The sequence below is a fragment of the Furipterus horrens genome, unplaced genomic scaffold, assembly GCF_987537825.1.
Source record: "Furipterus horrens unplaced genomic scaffold, mFurHor1.1.pri manual_scaffold_2, whole genome shotgun sequence".
NCBI lineage: Eukaryota > Metazoa > Chordata > Mammalia > Chiroptera > Furipteridae > Furipterus > Furipterus horrens.
In genome coordinates this window covers 71,323,565-71,343,711 of record NW_028327172.1, presented here as the reverse complement: position 1 = coordinate 71,343,711, position 20,147 = coordinate 71,323,565, and the positions used below count along the sequence as shown (strand labels likewise).

At 43.6% G+C, this 20,147-nt stretch overlaps 1 protein-coding gene across 1 annotated transcript; it reads left to right on the top strand.

Annotated features, from left to right (window-relative positions):
- Nucleotides 1-17,346: 17,346 nt before the first annotated feature.
- Nucleotides 17,347-19,358, top strand: IZUMO1R (IZUMO1 receptor, JUNO). The gene is made up of 4 exons (XM_090267842.1): nucleotides 17,347-17,484; nucleotides 18,228-18,434; nucleotides 18,801-18,936; nucleotides 19,090-19,358. Exons 1-4 carry the CDS (start codon nucleotides 17,347-17,349, stop codon nucleotides 19,356-19,358), a joined length of 750 nt encoding a protein of 249 aa, XP_090123968.1.
- Nucleotides 19,359-20,147: the final 789 nt, after the last annotated feature.

Sequence of the window (20,147 nt, the reverse complement as noted above, 5' to 3'; positions counted from 1 at the left end):
TCCTTGGTTAGAGGAGATAAGTTCTTGTGATTCACCAGCTGGCTGTAAGTGGCTCAAGCTGTTTGGCCTTGTTTAATTTTCTCAACTCAGTTTCCCCATTTCACTCACCCAGGAACTTTCCTAGCTTCTTACTGTCCTGCTTCAGTGAGACTGAAATGAAATAATGTGCATACGCTGCCTAAATCAGAGTCTGGCACATTGTACAGACATCGGTACTCTTTGTTGTCTAGTGCCTCGACATAGCTAGGGTGGAATGAAAGTATCCTTCCTTCTGAAGGGGAACAGGCTATGGCACCCCAAAATATGCCACTTTGGCATATTATTCTAAATTAGAGAAATAGCCAATTCAAGAAAAACACTCTGACCCTCCTTTGTCCTCCTGAAAGCAGGAAACAAATCTGCCACGCGAAGGATGCCCTCGCTGTACCAGGAGGAAGAGAGACACCCTTACCGCCAGAGAGGGCTGCCTAAAGAAACGTTGTTACTTCCTTACTGATTTACTACCCCAAGCCCAAACTTCTTTGTCTTGTGAGTTTTTCACAAATTTATTTTTTCTTTGTCTAAAAGGTATAAAAGCTGCCTGCTTTGGTCACTTCTTTGAGTCTCATATTTTTAAAGGGGCTCCTAGGCATACAAACTTCAATTAGTTTTTCTCCTGTCAATCTTTCTTATGTCAATTTAAGGATTACACCAGCCAAAGAACCTAGAAAAAAAAAAGGGAAAAAGTTTTTCTCCCCTACACTTCATCTCCCAGTGAAAAATGCTGGGTTTACAGGATCTGGTGCCTCCCACAGCCTTTCACCCTCTGGGGTATGGCTGTCAGGCTGACTCTCCCTTCTCTCTGTTTACATGGTAAGCATGCTGTGAGCAAGTCCCAGTCTCTGGCTCCTGTCGCACCTGCCTTGAGTTGCCATGCTCCCTGGCCCTGCAGGGGTATAGCTGGGTGTCCAATGCCCCCACTAAATCAAAACTGCATATATTTAAGATGTACAATATGATGTTTTGATATGCATACATTGTGAAATGATTACCAGTCAAACTAATTAACATATCCATCACTTCCCATAGTCACTTGTGTGTGTGTGTGTGTGTGTGTGTGTGTGTGTGGTGAGAACACTTGAGATTTACTCTCTTATCAAATTTCTCATAGGATATACATTATTATTAACTACAGTAAGTCCTCATTTAATACTGACAATAGGTTTTTGGAAACTGTGACTTTAAGCAAAACAACATATAATGAACCCAGTTTACCCTAGGCTAATTGATATTAACAAGAGTTGAGTTCCAACAGCATATTTCTGGTCACGTAAATAACACCAAACTTCTAAATAAAGACCCCAAACACTTCAAGTATTAAACATTAAAATAAATGTGAGCTAGATATACATTTAAGAAAGATCATTATTTTTCAACCTGCTTATTCCAGAGGTCATGGTGGCTGAGGCCCATACCAGTGGCTCAGGGTACAAGGTGGCAGCCCACCCTGACAGAATGCCCTTTCATCACAGGGCCAGCCATACCCACCCTCACTCAGACTGGGGCAATGTAGACACATCAATTCACCCAACAGGCACATCTTAGGGATGTGGGAGGAAAGCAACGTCCCTAGAGAAAACCCACACAGATATGTATGTACAGACTCCACACAGACAGTGGCCCTGGAGAGGAATTGATTTTTTTCCCCCCATCAATGTTACAAAGAAATGTTGAATGAAGCAACATTATTCAAGGACCTGATGTATAGTCATCACTAGATCTCCAGAACTTGTTCATCTTGTAACTGAAAGTTTGTATGTACCCTCTGATCAATATGTCCCCTTTCCTCCCACCCCCAGCCTCTGGTAACCACAGCTCTACTCTCTCTGTTCCTATGAGTTTGACTTTTTTTTAGATTCCCCATATAAGTGAGATTATACAATATTTGTCTTTCTGTTAATAGCTTATTTCACTTAGGATAATGTCCTTCAGGTCTCACAGTGGCTTCTAAACACATAATAAGAAATATCTATTAGTTAAGGCAACACAATCTGCTGAAATAAGTAAACCCCACAAACCCAAGTAGCGTAACATTAGTTTATTTCACATTCTCAAAGAGATCCATTGGTAGCTGGCAGTGGGAATTCTACAGGGTCATTTAGGGATTCATATTGATGAAGTCTGCTATCTTCAAAATAAGAGTGTCCATGGCTGTCCTGGGCTCAGTACTTAGACTCTGGATGGTTTGTAGGAAGAGAGAGAGCAGGGGACTACGTGGTGGGTTTTTATGAACCAGCCCTACAAGGACTTTCATCACTTCAATCGACCTGCCGTTGCCTGGTGGTCCCTGCGCACTTGACTTCTAACATAGCTCAGCAGTGGGAGGCAGCAAACAACATGCTTGTTATTTAGCAGCAAATCCTTCAGGGCCAGAGGGGGGGAAAAACCACATCATTTATACTCCAGAAAGTTCTAGCTGGGCAGGGGAATAGGCCCCAAGGTCTGTGGGGTTATGACAAGTTACTCTTTTCAAACAATTTTTGCTTGGCTCAGTAAGGGGAGTTCAGTTTATAAAACTGATGAAAGAGATTCTTTAAAAGGTGCTGTGGCCTGGGTTTGCCTATATGGCAGGAAAGCCTGTTCTTAACAAACCTGAATTCGAATGAAGGCCTGGGCCAGAGTTAGTTCACAGGGCCAGTGATGCAGACAGAGCACAAGCGACTGGGTATCTGCCACTTCTGCTGCACCTCCACCCACTGGGGGAATTCTCTTTTGCCAGAAAATCTGAATGGGCCTAATGGCTTTGCCTCTGAACTGACATAGAGTTATAGGAAAGAGAAAATGTTACAGGATGGAAAAAAGCAACAGCAAGCATAGAATGAGTTTAAGAGTTTGAAAGACTTTGGGACGATGCTAGAGATTGAGAAGGACTGCCACATGGGAAAGATAGAGAAGGAAGAAGGAAGAGAGAAGAGAGAAGTTTAATATTTTCCTGAACATCGTGTTTCATCAAGACGAATCAAGTTTCAACGATTTTAATTAATTTGGGGATTTCAGATAACTGCCATGGTGAGGCAGTTGAGCTACAAAAATGCTAAATCATGAGAAGGTGGATCAGAATTCAGTCCAAGATAGAGGACATGGTACTGTCGTCAATAAATAATTGTTTAATGAAATCTTTCTTCAGCAAGAAATATTTTCTGTGCAGATGACACCCATTTCTTCCTCTTCATCTCAAGCTTCCTGATGCTTTAGCTCTAAAGAAAAAAGTCTCAGCCAACAGCAGTCTTACCTCTGAGATAGAGGCAAGTGACCCTCCAGCTGGGCCACTTATGCTACCACTTAAATCAGTTTCTTATCCTTCTCTCATCAGTGGTAGCTTGTACTCCAAGTGTTCTGTAAGGATGCAATCAACACTACCATGCAGAGGAAAAGCAAAGCAAAGCAAAAGGCAGAAATCCAACTCAAATGAAAGAGTTAGGAAGGTTATGGATGTGCTTCTCTGGGTCTTGGGAACATTCAAACCCAGAAAACAACACTTTTCCAGGACCTTTTCTTCCCACCTCATATCAGTGCTTGTCTCTAAACATCAGCTCTATTCTTCCTCATTGAAAGTTAAATTTATCTCCCTAATGATGTGAACTTTTAAAACTTGGTTTATTTATTTTATTAATTTTAGCTATGGCAGAGAGAGTAACCTGATAGATTTTATCTCATGTTCAAAAACGTAGAGAAGGGTCTCATCTGCTCAGCTTTGGGCAGGTCCCATCCCTGAAAACCAAACAACGATGGCAAAGAGTGGGTCTTAAAGAACAGGGCAGCTCCTCCGCATTAAGGCAGGGAAGGGAGGAGCAGTCTCCTGAAGAAGGGGATGGCCAAACCCAACCCAGAAGCAAGGTGTATGTAAGAAGGTGGAGTGACAGATGCCCATCACAGGGTGAGGACAGAAAGGAGAGGGAAGGAGGGTCCAGTGCTCGTCTACTCCCTTGCCTCACAGACTGAGAAACCGAGGCCCATGGAGGTAGATCGGGAGAGAGGAAACTTCTGGCTTTTCACCAAGGAAGTACGTGTATCAATGTGTGTATGAATAAAACAACATCAAGATATTAAGAAATTGCATTCAAACACTCACCAATAATAACAGCATGCAATGGGAAGGAGCGGGTAAGAGGACCATGAGAGCAGAGAGAAAGTGAGTCTTCACCAACTCATGCCTGTTGTATGGATGGTTATCTAAACTTCCCTGAGCCTAAGAATCTCCGAGTGGAGCTTGTAAAAAAAAATAATAATGAAACTTCCTGGCCCGGTCCAGGCCTACTGAAGCAGAATCTGGGCATAGAGTCCATGGACCTTCATGTGAACGGCTGTCTGAGGTCATTCTGATGCAGGGGCTCTTTATACAAACTCGAGAGAAACACTGCTCCTCCAGGAGAATGAACTCTCCTCTCCTGAGTGCTGGCTGGCTTCTTCCATTTAGTGGCAGAATATGATAAACAAATACCTTTATGACCAAGAGGCAGTGAAATGTAATAAAGTTTCCAAGAATAGAAAAATAGATTGATGATAAATAGATTAATAAATACATAAAAGAAAACCTGTAGAAGGCCGATTTGAAAAAATAAGCAAAAAACATGAACAATTTACAAATTAACAACAAAAATAACAAGAGATAACATAATGCTTATTAGGTGTGAGGTGCTAGTCTGAGTACTTCTCATATATTGACTCTTTTAATTCCAAAACAACATTATAAAGTAGGTACTAGAAAGACCTACCAATTCAAACATAAAAAAAATTATTTAAGTTCAATACATTTCTAAAATTGTATCAGCAAAGATTTAAAAGTGTTAATACTGTTAGGAAGGTTTTGATATAGTTATCCAAACAGCCAGTGAGCTCCCAGTCCCCATACCTCTTGTTAAGTGGCCCCAGGCCCAACACTAGCAGCAGCCAGCCTAGATTCACAGCTTGGCTTCTCCTGGGAATCTCCAAGCCCAGCACGAGTAGCAACCATCTCAGATTGCTTAATAGCCCAGTCAGGGTGACCCTGGGCAGAACACAGGTGGGGGTTGACCTTGACCTGCACCACCAGGGAAAAACCAGGGCAGTGTACCCAGTGAATAACTACAGACCATGTTGGAGCACCAACATACTGTCCCTGCACAGCTGATCTACCACAGATGGCAGAGGTTTGTGGTAAGTGGTCACAGCCAATCCTTGCAGCTGACTAGCCTGGAAAAATCTCTTACATTGATTGCCAACAGCAACTAAGGCTCAACTATAAGAGGAAGGTATATTCAGCTCACAGGAAGGGTGCACCTTGAGTACCCAGCCTGGGTGATAGGGGCAGCTGTGCCACTGGACCCTATAGGACACCTACTACATTAGGCCACACTACCAAGACATAGAGTCAAAGCAGCTCTACCTAGTACATAGAAATAAATAAGGGAGGCTGTCAAAATGAGAAGACAAAGAAATATGGCCCAAATGAAAGAACAGGTCAAAACTCCAGAAAAAGAGCTAAACAAAATGGAGATAAGCAATCTAGATGCAGAGTTCAAGACACTGGTTATAAGGATGCTCAAGGAACTTAGTGAGGACCTCAATAGCATAAAAACGACCCAGTCAAAAATGAAGGATACACTAACTGAAACATAGAACAATGTATAGGGAAACAACAGTAGAGTGGATGAAGCCAAGGATCAAATCAATGATAGGGAACATAACAAAGCAAAAAACAACCAATTAGAACAAGAAGAAGAAAGAAATGAGGATGGTATCAGCAGCCTCTGGGACAACATCAAGAGGTCCAACATTCACATCATAGGGGTGCCAGAAGGAGAAGAGAAAGAGCAAGAAATTGGAAATCTATTTGAAAAAATAATGAAACAAAACTTCCCTGATTTGGTGAAGGAAACAGACATGCAAGTTCAGGAAGCACAGAGTCCTGAACAAGATGGATGCAAAGAGGCCCACTTCAAAACACATCATAATTAAAATGGCAAAGGTTAAAGATAAAGAGAGAATCTTAAAAACAGCAAGAAAAAAGCACTTAGTTACCTACATAGGGAGTTCCCATAAGGTTGTCAGCTGATTTCTCAAAAGAAACTTTGTAGGCTAGAAGGGACTAGCAAGAAATATTCAGAGTCATGGAAAGCAGGGATCTACAGCCAAGATTGCTCTATCTAGCAAAGACATCATTTAGAATCGAAGGACAGGTAAAGAGCTTCCCACACCAAAACAAACAAACAAGAAAAGGAGTTCATCATCACAAATCTATTATTATATAAAATGTTAAAGGGACTTATTTAAGAAAAAAAGATTAGAACTATAAAATAAAAATGGCAATAAATACATATCTATCAACAATTGAATCTCAAAATAAACTAAGCAAACAAGAAAAACAGAGATAGAATCATGGATATGGAGAGAGTTTTGATGCTTGCCAGATGGGAGAGAGTGCAGGGAATGGATGAAGAGGTGAGGGGATTAAGTAGTACAAATAAGTAGTCACAGAATAGCCATGGGGATGTAAAGTACAATATAGGAAATGGGGCAGCCAAAGAACTTATAGCATGACCCATGGACATGAACAATGGTGGGGGGATTGCCTGAGGGAGCAGAGGGTGCTGGGTTGAGGGGAGCAAAGAGGGAAAAATTGGGACAACTGTAAAACCATAATCAATAAAATATAATTTTTTAAATGCAAGAATGAAAAAAGAGAAATGCTTGTGATGGTTTTATTTATAGTAGAAAATTGGAAAGAACTAAATGGTCAATCCTAAGGAAACAACTGACTAAATTATGATATATTTATACTTTATATTATCATGTATCATTAAAAGGAAAAATACACACTATCAAAAAAAGGATAAAAATATGGACATGGTCTAAAATTAAGGGCTTTCTTCGAACCTTCCCTTAAGGTATGTAGTGATTCATGAAATCAAAGGATCTAAGTTCAAAAAGAGTTTGGAGGACAAGTTTCACTAAAATAGTGAAGTAGGGAGCTTCAAGGAGTCACCCTTCCACTGAAGAAAACATTACTAAACTGTCAGAGATGGAAATATACTTTTAAAACACTTACAACAATCAGGGGAATACTTAATAAAGAAACTGTTAAATTTTGATAAGAGAGTGTGTGGTGTTCTACTTACCCACCTACCATCCCCCTTTTCCCAGCTTGGCCCGTGGCCATGGTGACGGCACTCATGTTTCTGGTGGTGCAGCTTGCTAGTACCAGAGGGAGCAATTCAGATGTTAGTACCAAAGAACTGTGGTTGTGCATTTTTAACTGTCTGGTGACTTCCTGAGGGACTGGCTCAGAGGCCTGCCTTTATTTTGTCACCCATACAATTTTCTCACTGCTGGAATGGCCTCCTGGGAAGCATTTTTCCAAAGTATTTAAAGACATTCTATTTTTAATTTCCACGTGGGACAGGGGATGGAGAATAGGACAGGCAGCAGACAGACCAAAAATTCTGGGAAGGAGGAGGCTGACAAGGAAGATACATAAGGGGATAAAGGTTTTGAAAGGTTCCCAGGTATACCAGAGAATATGGAGGGTCAAGCACATGGCCACGTCTGAGTGCATGCTCAGAAAAGACCTAAGGTGATCCTATGCCTGCCCATCTTTGGGATCCATGTAACAGGAGATGAGGGTTAAGACAGAGTGGTAGGTAGTCTGGCAAGCATTGATGGGTTCCAGCTCAGAAATAATCTGCAAAGACTGAAAATACTACAAAATATTTTCCATTTTATTTTCTGTTTGACATCAGGCATGTAAGACAATATCTCTCAAGTCACTGGCTAACTGCTGAGATGATGGAAGAGAGACATGCAGGACCACAGATGACAAGAATTATGGTCTTTGCAAAATCATTTAGAGAAGTCACTAAATAAAAGGATGAGAGCAGCCCACAGGCAACAGAAAATCATGTCAGCGGGTAGAATGTCCAGATTCTTCAAGTGTGATCGCATTACAATATTCAAAATGTCAATTTTTCAACAAAAAACTATAAGCATGCAAAGAAAGTATGGCCAATTGACAGGAAAAAGAAAATAAATGGATGGAAATTGTCTCTGAGGAAGCTCAGACATTTGACTTACCAAAGATTTCAGCTGTCTTAAATATTCTCAAAGAACTAAAGGACACTGTGGACAAATAACTAAAGAAAATCAGAAGAATAATATCCTAACAAATAGAGAGTATCAATATATAGAAAGTACAACAATAAAAAAATAAAAATTCTGGAGTTAAAAAATGCAATAGCTAAAATGAAGAATTCACCAGAGGGGTCCAATAACAGATTTCAAAGGCAGAAGAAAGATGGGTTCTTCAAAATTACTTATGCACCCCTATGTTCACAGCAGCACTGTTTACAATAGCCAAGTGCTGGAAACAATCCAAGTGCCCATCTGTAGATGAGTGGATCAAAAAACTGTGGTACATTTACACAATGGAATACTATGCAGCAGAAAGAAAGAAGGAACTCCTACCATATGCAACAGCACGGATGGAACTAGAGAGAATTATGCTTAGTGAAATAAGCCAGGCAAAGAAAGAAAAATACCATATGCTATCACCCAATACAGGAAACTCATGAACAACACAAATAAATGAACAAAATTGAACAAGAAACAGAGTAACAGTTATCACGGGGGAGGGGGAAGGGAGGGAAGGGGCTAAGTAGGGGAAGAGTTTAGCAAAGAAACTAATATAAATAACCCATGAACATGGACAACAGGGTCAGGATGGACCGTGAGAGAAGGGGTGGGCTGGGTGGTGGGTAGCAATGAGGGAAAAAGTGGGACAATTATAACAGAAAAACAATTAAAAAATTTTTTTTAAATTATTCAGTCTGAACAGAGCTGACAGGACCTGCATGACACCATTAAGATACCAACATACACATTACGAGAATCTCAAAAAGAGAGGAGACAAACAAAATGGCAGATAAAATATTTGAAGAAATAATGTTTGAAAAGCCCAAATTTAATTAAATACATGAATCTATACATCCAAGAAGTTCCATGAACTCCAAGAAAATTCAGACATTCACACTGAGAAACATTGTAATCAAACTGTCAAAAGTCGATCTTGAAAGCAGCATCTACAAGCGATTCTCAATAAAATCAACACGCCTGACTTCTCCTCAGAAGCCCATGAAGACCAGAGGGCAACAGAGTGACAAATTTAAAATGCTTAGAGAGGAAAAAAAAATCCTGTCAACCAAGAATTCCATATCTGACAAAACATAGTTTTCAACAGGCAACGAAAGAAAAATACCTTATGCTGTCACCTATTACAGGAAACTAATGAACAACACAAACAAACGAGCAAAATTGAACCAGAGGTATGTAAACAAGAAGTAGACTAACAGTAACAAGGGGGGAGGCGGATGGAGAGAAGGGGGTAAGAAGGGGAAGGGTCTAGTCAAAAAACATGTATAACATGGACAACTGAGTGGGGACTGACTGTGGGAGAAGGGGGGTACAGGGTGCAAGGAAGCAAGAGGGGGGAAAAAGTGGGACAACTGTAATGGAAAAACAAACAAAAAAATTTTAGTGGGGGAAAAAATGAAAATATAAAGAATGGAAATGCAAGTTCAGTGAATATTAGAAGGACAAGGATTTTCCTTCACACTATATTTTTCTTCCTATCTGGTCCCTCCAGAGTTTGGCATTCTAAACAAGTAATGACATAAGGTTCTTTGCCTAAAACTAATAAGACCAGTTGTTAATAGAGGTTTTTTTTTTGACCAAGACTTTGACTGGAATGTCATGCCTAAAGGAGACATGCTTGGGCTCTGGTTGTTACCAAAAAGCCCCGAGGAACTGGGATTGACTTTCAAAAGTAATAAAAGCCCATGAGATAAAAGGCCTGGTACCTTGGTTGGTTGTGTGGTCCACAGCAATCTTTCCAGGAAAGGAATGAAGGTTGTTTTCCTGAAAGATGGCTAGAAGTCACCTTAAGGCACAATGGAAAACCTGAAGGACTTGGAAGAGACAGGTGTTTACAGGCAAGGCTGAATGCCAGGTATGTGGCTCAGCTTCTGTTCCCTGAAGGGCAAACTGAAGGTCACACTAAATGTTCCTTGCGTAAGTTCTCACAAAGCAGAACTAAAGATCATATGTGACCATTTGCTGCTCTTGTTGTGTTTATGCAAATGAACAGGATAAATTAAAAATGGACTTAATGCAGTCCCTTTAATGACAAGGAGGGTAATCTTAGGGAGAAAAAGTGTGATTCAAGGAAAATCACAATGCTCAGTGGTAGACTATAAAGTAGTGCAGCTGTCTTTAAAGCTTCTTTTCATTTAAAATTTGTTTTCATTTGAAAGTTAAACTATGTCTGTGGTATCATCCAAGATGTTTAATTTACAGGCAAGAAGAATGTCAAATGCCTTGCAAACTGGATGTCTTTCCAATAAGACTGTCTTACAGATTTAGAGACTGGTTTGTGGGTTATGTTACATAAATTAACATGTGTTTTATGTTTTCATCGAGCATAAGCCTATGATCTCATTACCTGAGTGATAGTCTGTACATATAGGCCTCACTTAATCCTGTCTGCATCTCTGCCTCCTGAGACTCAATGGCTTGACTGAACTAAGTGGCTGGATTGGTGAAGTATGGGGTGGTCTGTGGGCTTCACTTTAAAACTGGTTTCTCTTTTCTATCCTAATGGCTTGGACAGAAAGAGCTCAGAGGTCTGAGAGGGGGGAAGCCTAAAATATTTCCCTCAGCCCAAACTAAGTATAATGGGCAAAAGGATTTTGGACAGGAGTGATGTGCCTGGCACACCTTCCTTCAAAGAAGCCCTTTTTTTCCCTAATGTGGGACATTGAAAAATTAATACCTGCCTTTTGTCATCTAGTGGTTTTGGATTGAATGATGTCTTTTAACCCTGTTGCCAAATCTGTTGCCCCCAGAATACAGCAAGGATGCCAGCCTGTTAAACCAAGCACGCCGTTGTCTAGGGACAGCCAACTGACCTGGAGTCTGCACGATCCTTCCCCATGTGGGAAGGCCACCCTCCCCTCCACACCCCCACTCTTATTAGGGATTTCCAAACCCAAGGGTAGGTAGGACGACGACCATGTCCAGCTTGAAGCAGCTAGAGGAGCCTGAGACCTTCGCCCATTGTCTTTTATAAGATTATAAAGGGTCTTAAGTCTGAGAGGGAGGAATTGTTATTTTTTATTGTTAAAATAATTAATTAATTAATAGCTATTTTTTAAAAAAGAAGAATATATGAAAGGGTGAAGCAGAAGAGCTTGTATGTACGACCCATGGGCATGGACTTGTGGGGGGGATTGCTGGGGGGTGCTGGGCGGAGGGGGGCAAAGGGAAAAAAATTGGAACTATTGTAACAATATAATCAATAAAATATACTTAAAAAACAAAAAAATACATAGTCTTCAAAAATGAAAGAAAAATTAAGATATTCTCAGATAAACAAAAACTGAGGGAGTTTATTGCTAGTAGACCTGCCCTACAAGAGATACTAAAGGGAGTCTTTCAGGATGGAATAAAAGGATACTAAATAGTAACTCAAAAGCATATGAATAAATAAATAACACCAGTAAAGGTAACTATATAGGTAAATATGAAAAAACAGTATTGTATTTTTTGGTTTGTGACTCCTCTTTCTTTTCTATGTGATTTAAAATGCAAGTACATAAAACAATAATTATAAATTTATGTTAACAGGCACACAATGTATAAATACATAATTTGTGACAATAGCAATGTAAGAGGGGTGGGGTGCTATACAGGAGCAGAGTATCTGTATGCTATTTAAGTTATATCTGTATCAATTCACACTAGATTGTTAGAAATTTAGAGTATTAATTGTAATCTCCAGGAAGCTGGTTTCCCCTTCCTCCTGGCATGGGAAAGGCACAGCTAGCTCTCAGAATAACCACAGTCATAGCCTGTGTCTCTTTACTCCACCCATTTACTGCAGGATGAAAGTACCATTCATCCTACAGTAGAAACAGCCCAAGGAAACTTCTTCCAGATTCAGGGAAACCACCATGCCAGGGAATGTGGATAAGACAGTGTCCACATTTCTGCAGATGGGTGTAGTGCTTTGTCGTTAAGAACAATCCAATAAGATGACTCAATAGCTCTTCTTAAGACCTAGTACCCATGGCAACCAGACATTCCACAGGCTTGGATGAAAAAACAGAATCATCAACTCATGTGTGAGGAGATAGTCATCCAGTTAAACTGTAGTTTTGTAACTGGAGTCATTGGATATTCACAACCATTAACATTTTCTAGAGAATTAAATAAACATAAAACGTTCAAGAGCTTTGCATAATGTTATATCATATTGGTTTATAATGGACATCATTGAAGAATCACACAAGTCACTTTTCTAGAAATGGCAGCTGCTTAATTGTTGCATTACCAGAGGGCAATTTACTCACAGACTCTCGGAACATTGGTTTCCCCCAATGTTCATTTGCAGGCACAAGGGCACAAGGAGTCAAATACTGGCCACCTTAAAACTATTTACTTTCCACCACTTTCTATAAACTACAAAATGTTATGAACTTCCAACCCTTCTGTGCATTTTTTTTCATACATTTTCAATGTAAGACAAAGACATAAAGAATAAAGCAAATAAATCTAGGAAGATGTATATTTATTTCCTTTAATGTATGAAGTATAAACTGATCCAATTCCATTCTTTAAACTTAAATTTGTGTACATGCCTAAGAAACAATCCACCAACTACAATTGCCAAACTCATGGTTAACGGAGCTGGAGGGAGTCAAGTAAGATGAGCAAAACAAGACCCTTCAGGCATAAGTCATCTAGTAATAAATGAGAGGTGAATGAAGGACAGAAAAACAATTTCTTTAAAAAGGTGGAAATCACAAGCCTGTGTATCACATACACACAACACTTATAACTGTGACCACACACAAGAACTCTGAGGTTACCCAGAATTTTTCATTATGATTCTTAGTAAAAATGAATCATAGGAGAGAATCTTTTTTATCAAAAAGAAAAAACAATCCCTGTTCACTTAAGTACCCACTGAGAGTCTGTCTGTCACGTACAGGCACTGCAGCGACAGCTGGGAAACCGACACAGTCTCCACTGGTCGGGGGTTTTCCAACAGCAGGCAGTTCCAGGAGAGTGTGGGCTGTGAGAGCACCAGGAGGGACACCTAACCTAGACTTGAGCCTCCTTGAATGTGGACCGCTCCAAACTGAGACCTAAAAAATCAGGTGTCAGCTGAGGGAAGGCCCTAAGAGTGCTGAGAAGAGGGGAGAGGTCCCAGTTGAAAGCGAAAGCATGTACAAAGGTCTGTAGCAAGAGTGATCACCAAATGTTGAAAGTAGCAAAGATAGTTCAGATGAGCTGGAGTTTGGGATGCCCCTGTCTCTTCCTCTCACCAAGAAGGATAGAATTATGGGTACATGTTAAGGCACCCATGAGCCTGTAGGCAGCCATTGATAATGACCGGTGGTAAGCACAAGACTCCAAGAGAATATCTCACCAATCCTTGGGGAACAAGGAAAGCTTCCCTGAGAAGCCTTTCATTCTTTGAACTGAGAGACAAATGGGAGTTCCCAGACACAAAGGGTGAGCTATGAGAGGACAGTCCCAAGGAGAAGCCAAGGAAGAGAGCAGAGAAATATCAGATGTGAGGGTAATGAATGCCTATTCTAGAGATGAGACAAAGGACAGCAGATTGGGATGGAAGAATACACAGGGACCAGGTAAAACAAGGTTTGTGTGCCATGTTAAGGTTTCGAGATTTATCTTAAGCCGAGAAGGGTCTTTAACATGGTAGTATCATAACCATCTTCGCCTTTTAAAGAGACCACTCTGAGAAGGAAAAATGCTACAGACAAATGTTAAATTCTGGTTAATGGTATATATGTTTAAATTATATAGGCAGAAGCATGCTGATGTCTATGATTTCCCTTGAAATGCATGAAGAAGAAGAAGATTGATGGCTGACTAGAGGGTTGGATGATTGGCTAGAAGTGTGACAAAGAAAACCAAGTAAAATAGTAATGGTAAAATCTAAGCATTGGGTACCTGGGGGTCTATGACAAAATTCTCTCAATTTCCTTATGTTTTAAATTTTTCATAATAAAATACTGGAAAATTAGATCATTCTGGCTGCTGCTTGGATGAAGCTTTGGAAAGAGGCAAGACAGCCAGTTAGGAGGTTGTTGCACTAATTAAGGCAACAGATGATTACTGTCCAGACAATAGGGGGAAAAATAGGGAAAAAAGAATTTGAATTCAAACGATATTTAGAAAGTTAAATTAACTGCTTTGGTGATGGGATAGATATGGAGTGAAGGAACAGGTGGGGATAAACAATAATCCTGTTTTACCTGCTCTCAATACAAACCAGTTATGAGTTGAGACATGGATGATTTACAGATTTGGGGGTGAGGACTCCTATGACCGACTAAGAACTCTGAATCACCATGTCCCCTCTGTTTGGCCTCTGACTTCAGATTCTTACCGGGAGGTTCCTGGCATTTGATCTTTGCTTTTTCAGTCTGATCTCAAATAGTGGGCTTCAGCACCAAGGGCAACCTCGTGTGTAGAGGGGTAGGGGGAGTCATGTGCTGTGGTCCCGGCCCAGTGAGGCTGGGCTTCTGCTCCCGCTCCTCCGCCTGCCCCTGCCCCACTCCCTAGAACCCTCCCGGTGCTCCTGTAGCTCTGCTCTTGACAATTTAAGTGCTCTGTTTTGTTTTTTAGAACAAAATTATTTGGAATGAGCAGCTTCAACCACAGCTGGCCTTGATCGATTCACTTTCAGTCAGAAAACAGATTTCTCAGCAACATTCAATCACAATAAAGCACAAATGAGTTTTCCTCAAGGGCTGCTCACAACCTGCCTGGGGAGATGTCACCAGATGACATCTGAAAGGCAGTCTCCCTCCCTCACTCCCCACCATGGGCACTGGCTGTCATTTAGTTCATTTTCTAAGCCTTGTCCTAGGGATGGTTAGCAGATGCCTCCTCCTCCTTCCCTACTCCACGTGAAGGACCTTTACCGGAGGACCTGTTTTCCAATTCAGTAATTACCTCCATGCTTCTTTCTGGAGTCCTGTCCCTGCCACGTCCACAGCCATCTGAAACTTAACGTGAAACTCAAATTCACTGACCTCGTCAAGCCTTACTGAGTACAGCTGACCCTTAAACAACACAGGTCTGGATCACCTAGGTCCACTTATACACAGAGTTTATTCAATAAATGCAATCAGCCTTTCCTATCCTGGGCTTGGTATCCACAAATTCAACCAACCATGAATCAGAAACTGTCTTTGCACATCCCCAACTGAAGATTCCCAAACACAGATGGAAAAACTGTTTTCTATTCGCGGTTGGTTAAATCTGAGGGCATGAAGGGCTGAATGTAGTTAAATTTGCAGGGGGGAGTCAAAGTTTTATGTGGGTTTTCAACTGAGGGGTATGGTGTCAGCTCCCTTCACCACCTCTGTGTTGCCCAAGGGTCAACTGTAGTTGTGAGGACCTGAACAGAGCACACCCGCTCTTCCCCTGCCCAGTGAATGCTCGCGGGAAGAGTCATGCTGGAGGAAAGCCATTACTTCCTGGTATCAGACCCTAAGATGGAGGCCTCTAACTCTGCTTAAAGCAAGGAGCCTGGGCTGGTAACCATCACTGTTTCCAAATACAGCCAACACATGCTTCCCTAGATACAATCTAATTATGGCATTTGATTTTTTTTTTAAAAACGACATCACCTGAGAGCCAGGCAGCATCTACCCTCTCTGTCCTGGAGCTCTCCCCCTCACCTGGTTCTTATGCATCGGACAGAGTCATGTTTACCTGAGCTCCGACTCTAGCTCTGCCACTCCTCAGCTGAGCTTCAGTTTTCCCACAGTTAAAACAGGGAAGAGGGTCTTTCACTTTAGGGGTGGTTGTAAGGAGTAAGCCAGACCCTACACAACAGCGTCATGGGTAGGCCCTTGGAAACTGTGACTTAAGCAAAACGGCATCTAATGAAGCCAATTTTATCGTAGTCAAATTGATATAAAGCAGAGTTAAGTTCCTGTGGCATCACATCAATGTTATAATAAAACAACATTGAATGAAACATTATTTGGCAGGACAATGGTCCCTGCATGCTAAGGGAGGCCATTACATGGGCTAAGGAGAGACTTTTTTGGTTGTGTTTTGGCTTTTGTCATACATTTAAATTTTCAGGTCCCCAGAGCCCCACTTTATCTGTGCATCTCTGTGCTGCTCAGTCTGCTCTCCTGCAGGAACCTCAGCCCCTGGGGGCTGAGAGAGGTCACTGTCACTGTTACAACCCAGGTGGTCCATCCCAGGAAACTATGTTGAGGGAGGGACAGGTAGAGCTGTGGGGCAGGGCTGATAAAGAACGGCTTCAGAGGGGAAAAAGGTAGGAATAGAAATCATTAAGACTTACTCTGTGCTGGGCATGATGCCAAGTCATTTTCATGAACTTTATCTTTCATCCCCCCCCCCCCCCAACAATTCCATTATGACAGCTCTCTTTAACAGGCATGGAAACATAGAGACTAACACGTAGAGAGTTTAAGTCCTTTTCTCAAAGGCATCCATCCAGCTGGCCAGCAGCAGAGCTGAGGGCAGAACCCAGCAGCTAAAGAGCTCAGCCACTGTGGGGGTCTCTGTTTCTTTGAGAAAGAAAACCCCTTTCTCAGAAAATCTTGGGCTCCAGCCACAGGAGGCCTCTACACTTGGGTTCAATGGCTGCTGTTTAACTGGAGCCACCTGGAGTTCCACACCTGCACCTGGACCTGGCAGGAACTGGCGTGGCTGATAAATGGGTGAAGCATAGAAGTCTCCTCAGACTCACAGTCTCTGGAGGTGGGGGATAGCAGGTCCTGCTTCGAAAGTAAGTATGAAAAAAACCCTAGAAGGGGTGGAATCTTTCCTCTTTTTACCTGACACGCCTGGTTCTTTAATAATACTCTGCACTTGAGACTGGTGCTGAAGAGAGAGAAAGCAGCCTTAGAGGTCGGCCTAGAAGGTGGGGCTGGGGTTTCCACCACAAGATATTTGAGTCGTAAACTCAGGCTAGGCCAGAGGTTTCCAGTTCCACTGTGACGAGTCCCCAGCCAGTTCCTGCACCTTGGGGCTGGTTTCTTCCTCCTTCAGTTTCTGCATCGTTGACCTCTAAGGTTTATGTCACCTGCCCTGACATTTTGTGATGCCGCGTCAGACAGAGGTCCTGGGAGCAGCCAGAGCATCACGGTCACTCGAGAGAGTCTCAAAGCTCATAGTCACTCCCTGGGATAGTGGAGAGAATGGAGCAGGGTGTCCTCTCTATCACATGAGCCAGTGGGTCTCCTCTCTGCAGTTGTCATGGACTGGTGGTGGCAGCTCTCATTAGGGCTGTGGATAGTCACACCCATCTGGGCTGGGGACAAGCTGCTCAATGTCTGCATGAAGGACACGCACCACAAGCAAGAGCCCGGCCCAGAAGACCAGCTCTACGAGGAGGTATAGAGGCCAGACCTGGTCCAGGGGTGGAAGGTGGGTTGCTTGGCAGGTCAGGGAAGGCTCACAAATACCAAGATGATTTCTGAACCCTCATCAACCCTGACTCCTTTGGGAAAACCCATGGGAGGGACACTATGAACTTCTGAGACCATAATTGCTGAGTGATTCCAAGTTCCTGTCTCTGAGCTGCACTGCCACCTGGGGAGCAGGGGCAGATGGTGATCCCAGAGGCCCGTCGTTGGCTCAGCATCAATTCATACACACAGTCGTCCTCCTCCTCTAGCCTTCTGACCAGCAGGCCCTGTGGAAACACAGGATTTAAGAGGCTCCTTCTCAAGCTCCTGACGGCAGTTGATGGGGACATGGGAGGAGGGGCAGAGCCGGCATCTGCCTGGCATTTCCCGAGCCCTCCTACGTCAGCTACAGTGCCTCCCACTCAGCGCAGCCCCACGCTCCCCAGGTCTCACAAGGCTCCTCTGCTGCCCCTAAGAAGCTGAGGCCCTGAAAGTCATGTTGCTAAGGCACTGGGGCAGGGAGGTCAGTGTGCAGGCAGCCTTGGGCGTGAATATTAACAAATTGTTAGCATTCCTTCTATACAGGGGGTGCTGCACTAAAGACACTGCACTTGCCCAGGTCCCCTTCTAGATGACGTTCTTTCCTTTCTACCTAGACACTCACCAACCCCCCTGCCTCTCAGCCCCACCCTCGCCCCCAATACATTTTGCTTCTTTCTCCGTCTTCAGTGCATCCCCTGGAAGGACAATGCCTGCTGCACGGCCAACAAAAGCTGGGAAGCCCACCTGGATGTGTCCCTGCTCTACAACTTCAGCCTGGCTCACTGTGGAGTGATGATGCCCAACTGTCAGAAGCACTTCATCCAGGCCGTCTGCTTCTATGAGTGCTCCCCAAACCTGGGGCCTTGGATCCAGCAGGTGGGAAAAAGGGGCTGGGCACAAGGGAGGCACCCACACTCTGTTACTATGCTGCTCCCTAGGGACAAGGGCAGAGCCAGAGGCCGCTGCTGGGGAAAGGGTTGGAGAGAAAGCTGCCTCTGGAGAATGAATGGCCCTGGCAGGAGACTGGTCAGATGAGAACAGTAGAAGGAGGGACTATTTGAATCCCATCTTCTGTATGTAGGAACAGAACCTGTGTAGCCCAGGACAAACCATTTAATCTCTCAGCATCCTTGTTCTCATCGGTAAAATAATCCTTAGAGACTCCATAAGAGATTATGTCCAGCACAATAGCACCGTTGTAGCTACTGACAGTCTTATTTCGACTGTTGGTTTCTTGTCTTTGGCTCTGCGTGGCCCCAGGAGGCCCCCAGGGGGCAGCGAGAGCGAATTTTGGGCGCACCGCTCTGCTGGGAGGACTGTGAGCAGTGGTGGGCAGACTGCCGCGCATCCTACACTTGTAGACCCAACTGGCACAGCGGCTGGGACCGGAGTCGGGGTGAGTGGTGCTTGACAGAGTCCAGGGGCAGCAGGGCCTGGGGGTCCCCCCCTGGGGCAGGTGTCAGCCTTCTATGCTCCCCCAGGCAAAGGTTGGGGATGTGAGGATGGGAGTAGTTAGAGAGGTAAATTTTCTGTGTCTTAACCCCCACAGGGAAGAGCCGCTGTCCTGCAAGGGCCCCCTGCCGTCCTTTCCTCCAGTACTTCCCCACCCCAGCTGACCTGTGTGAGAAGATTTGGAGCAACTCCTTCAAGGCGAGCCCTGAGCACAGGAACAGTGGGCGGTGTCTGCAGAAGTGGTTCGAGCCCTCTCAGGGCAACCCCAATGTGGCCGTGGCCCGCCTCTTTGCCAGCCCTGCACCATCCTGGGAGCTCTCCTGTACTCTCCTGGCCTTCTCTCCGTTCCTGCTATTGCTTTCCTGAAAGCCCCTTCTCCTGCCCACACTCCTGCACTCCCACAGGTATGGGTCCGGCCCAGCCACCGCAGCCTCCTTCTTTGGTCCCTTCCTCAAACAGGCTGGGGGGCTAGGGGGATGTCGAGGCTGCAGGATCCGGGGCCTGAACCTTGCACCTTTAGTTCTAGATCCTCTCTGCAGCTCCGCTCTGCGTTGCCCTGCCTGGAAGGCAGCCATTCTGCCTTTAAGGCTGGTGGTGGGCCTCTGATGTGGGGCTCCAGGCCCTTCCCATCCAGTGATCGGGCCTCCACTAAAGCAGCAGTGAGCTTTCCTCTCTGTGTGACCGTGTCTCTGTCCCTGCTCTGCGGTCAGAGAGCAAAGATGCACCAAGAGGGGGATGGTTTGCCTGCTGCACTGAGGTCTGAGTTGGTTGCTACTTACCTAACAATGATTAACTTCCTTAATGCATACCAGACCCTCTCATAATAACCTTACACTTCTTGGGTGGGAATACTTTCAATGCCCCCCTTTGTTTTCAGTCTGTGATACACTGTACAAAAGACCTGAAACCAGGGTGAGGATGGAGCCACCCAGACCATCAGCTCAATCTTGGACATCAAGATGGAAGCAGCTGCCTCAGCTGCTTTTGGCTTTCCCTCAGCACAGCCGGAATTTTGGAAGCCTGAGTTCTAATCCAGCTTTCCCACTTTCTATAAGACTTTTGGCAAATAATCTAGTCTGCCTCTAAGATTGTCTTGGCTTCCTTTCTGCTGAGAGGTATGAGGTAGTTGGACCAGATGATCTTAACTTAAAAAAA